Below are 1,590 nucleotides of genomic sequence, written 5' to 3' on the forward strand. Positions count from 1 at the left end.
GAGTTCGAAGAGTTCTCCGACTATTTCCCGGACTTGGAGGCGCATCCGCTCTACCAAGCGGCGCTGAGGCAGCTGGAAAACGGGGGAATTCCATGCCGCACTTTGAGAACGGAAGTGGTGAAGTGCGGCTGCGATGGCGAGTATCTGGCCAAGCTGCACTGCTTGCGATTGGCGTTCCAGCTGTTGCTTCGCGATCCTGTCCACTATATCTGGTTTGCTGACGCCGGACGCCAGATCTTGGCCGACCTGATGCTCCATGCGGACAAAGATCCGAAAGACTTTCTGATCGGCTACGAGGAGATCTTGCAGTACATCCAAGATCCGAAGCAGTGGCGCGACATGGAGGAGGAGCTCAGCACTCGAGGAGTGAAAGCGCTCACTTTCTACGACGTGGTCTTGGACTACATTCTAATGGATGCGTTTGAGGACCTGGAGAGTCCGCCCTCGTCGGTGATGGCCGTCATCCAGAACCGATGGCTCTCCAAGGGCTTTAAGGAGACGGCCCTCACAACTGCAGTGTGGTCAGTGCTGAAGGCCAAGAGGAGAAGACTGCGCTTCCCCAACGGATTCATGGCGCATTTTTACCCCCTCTCCGAGCAACTCTCGCCGCTACTCGCCTGGGGTTTTCTCGGCTCGGACGAGTCGCTCAGGGACACTTGCGTGTACTTCAAGGAACAGTTCATGGGGTTTTTGGCGGACATTTTCAGCTTTCAAAAGTGTCGATTTGTTACGGTTGAAGATCTGGCAGCTGATGTGCTCACTAATCTCCGCATTCGCGTTAGGAATATTTGTCAGAGACTTTGCGTGCCGACTTAGAGACTGCTTGTGCAAACGGCTCCACATTCCCGGACTAGTACCGAAGCGCATTTAGTGCTGGCATTTTCTTCTAGATGAAACATTCTGTACCAACTAGACGTCGTCTTATCCAGTAATTTTACTGGGATTCATCAGGTTGTCAAGCCAATAAAACTCTTATTTTCCGCTCGTAACTCCATTATGATTTATTTCATGAGAATCATTGGAAACTCAGATCACAACGGACAAATTGAGGTTTTATCACTCCGCAATCCATGTAAGTGTGATGCGATGTCAAAGGCAAAAAATCAGCTCTTTATTATATTTTAATAATTTAATTTATCGGTACGTAAGAATTCTGTGAAATTCACCAGATTAAGTATGTTATTTTCGTATGTAGCAAAGCGATGAATCGTTTTAGTTGTGCAATTGAATGTATTTTAAGGCAATTTGTATTGAAAGTGTGACTATGTTCATACCGCTTCTTGTTGAAGTAGGTTGACGGATGATTTTCTTAAATTTTTACGACCTTAAGACGTTCAAACGTTGAGGCAATAAGCTAGTTTTGGCAAAAAGTGCACTATATTTCGTCATGACGTTTCAGTCCCATTGTTTGTTCCTACTTTTTCTCTTGAGCAAAACAATAAATATATTAATTAATTTATATAATTTTGTTTGTATTTGAAGTGCCTCTAATACTCCTCCCATTGGTGCACCCTCTGTCCTGAATATAGTGAACTAATAGCCGAAAGAAGGAGACAAGCGCCCTCTTTAGTGAATAAAAGCAACTAACTT

General features: G+C 45.5%; 1 protein-coding gene across 1 annotated transcript in view; it reads left to right on the forward strand.

The window, feature by feature from the left end:
- LOC109534737 (mitoguardin) overlaps positions 1-1,461 on the forward strand; it is a gene marked incomplete in the record, with an annotated part of 47,810 nt that extends 46,349 nt beyond the window's left edge. Inside the window, 1 exon segment of the mRNA XM_048662676.1 lies at positions 1-1,461. Coding sequence (XP_048518633.1) covers positions 1-816 — 816 coding nt within the window.
- Between the last annotated feature and the right edge of the window lie 129 nt (positions 1,462-1,590).

This window comes from Dendroctonus ponderosae, unplaced genomic scaffold, assembly GCF_020466585.1.
Source record: "Dendroctonus ponderosae isolate FM_Combo_2020 unplaced genomic scaffold, Dpon_F_20191213v2 Dpon_F_20191213_11, whole genome shotgun sequence".
NCBI lineage: Eukaryota > Metazoa > Arthropoda > Insecta > Coleoptera > Curculionidae > Dendroctonus > Dendroctonus ponderosae.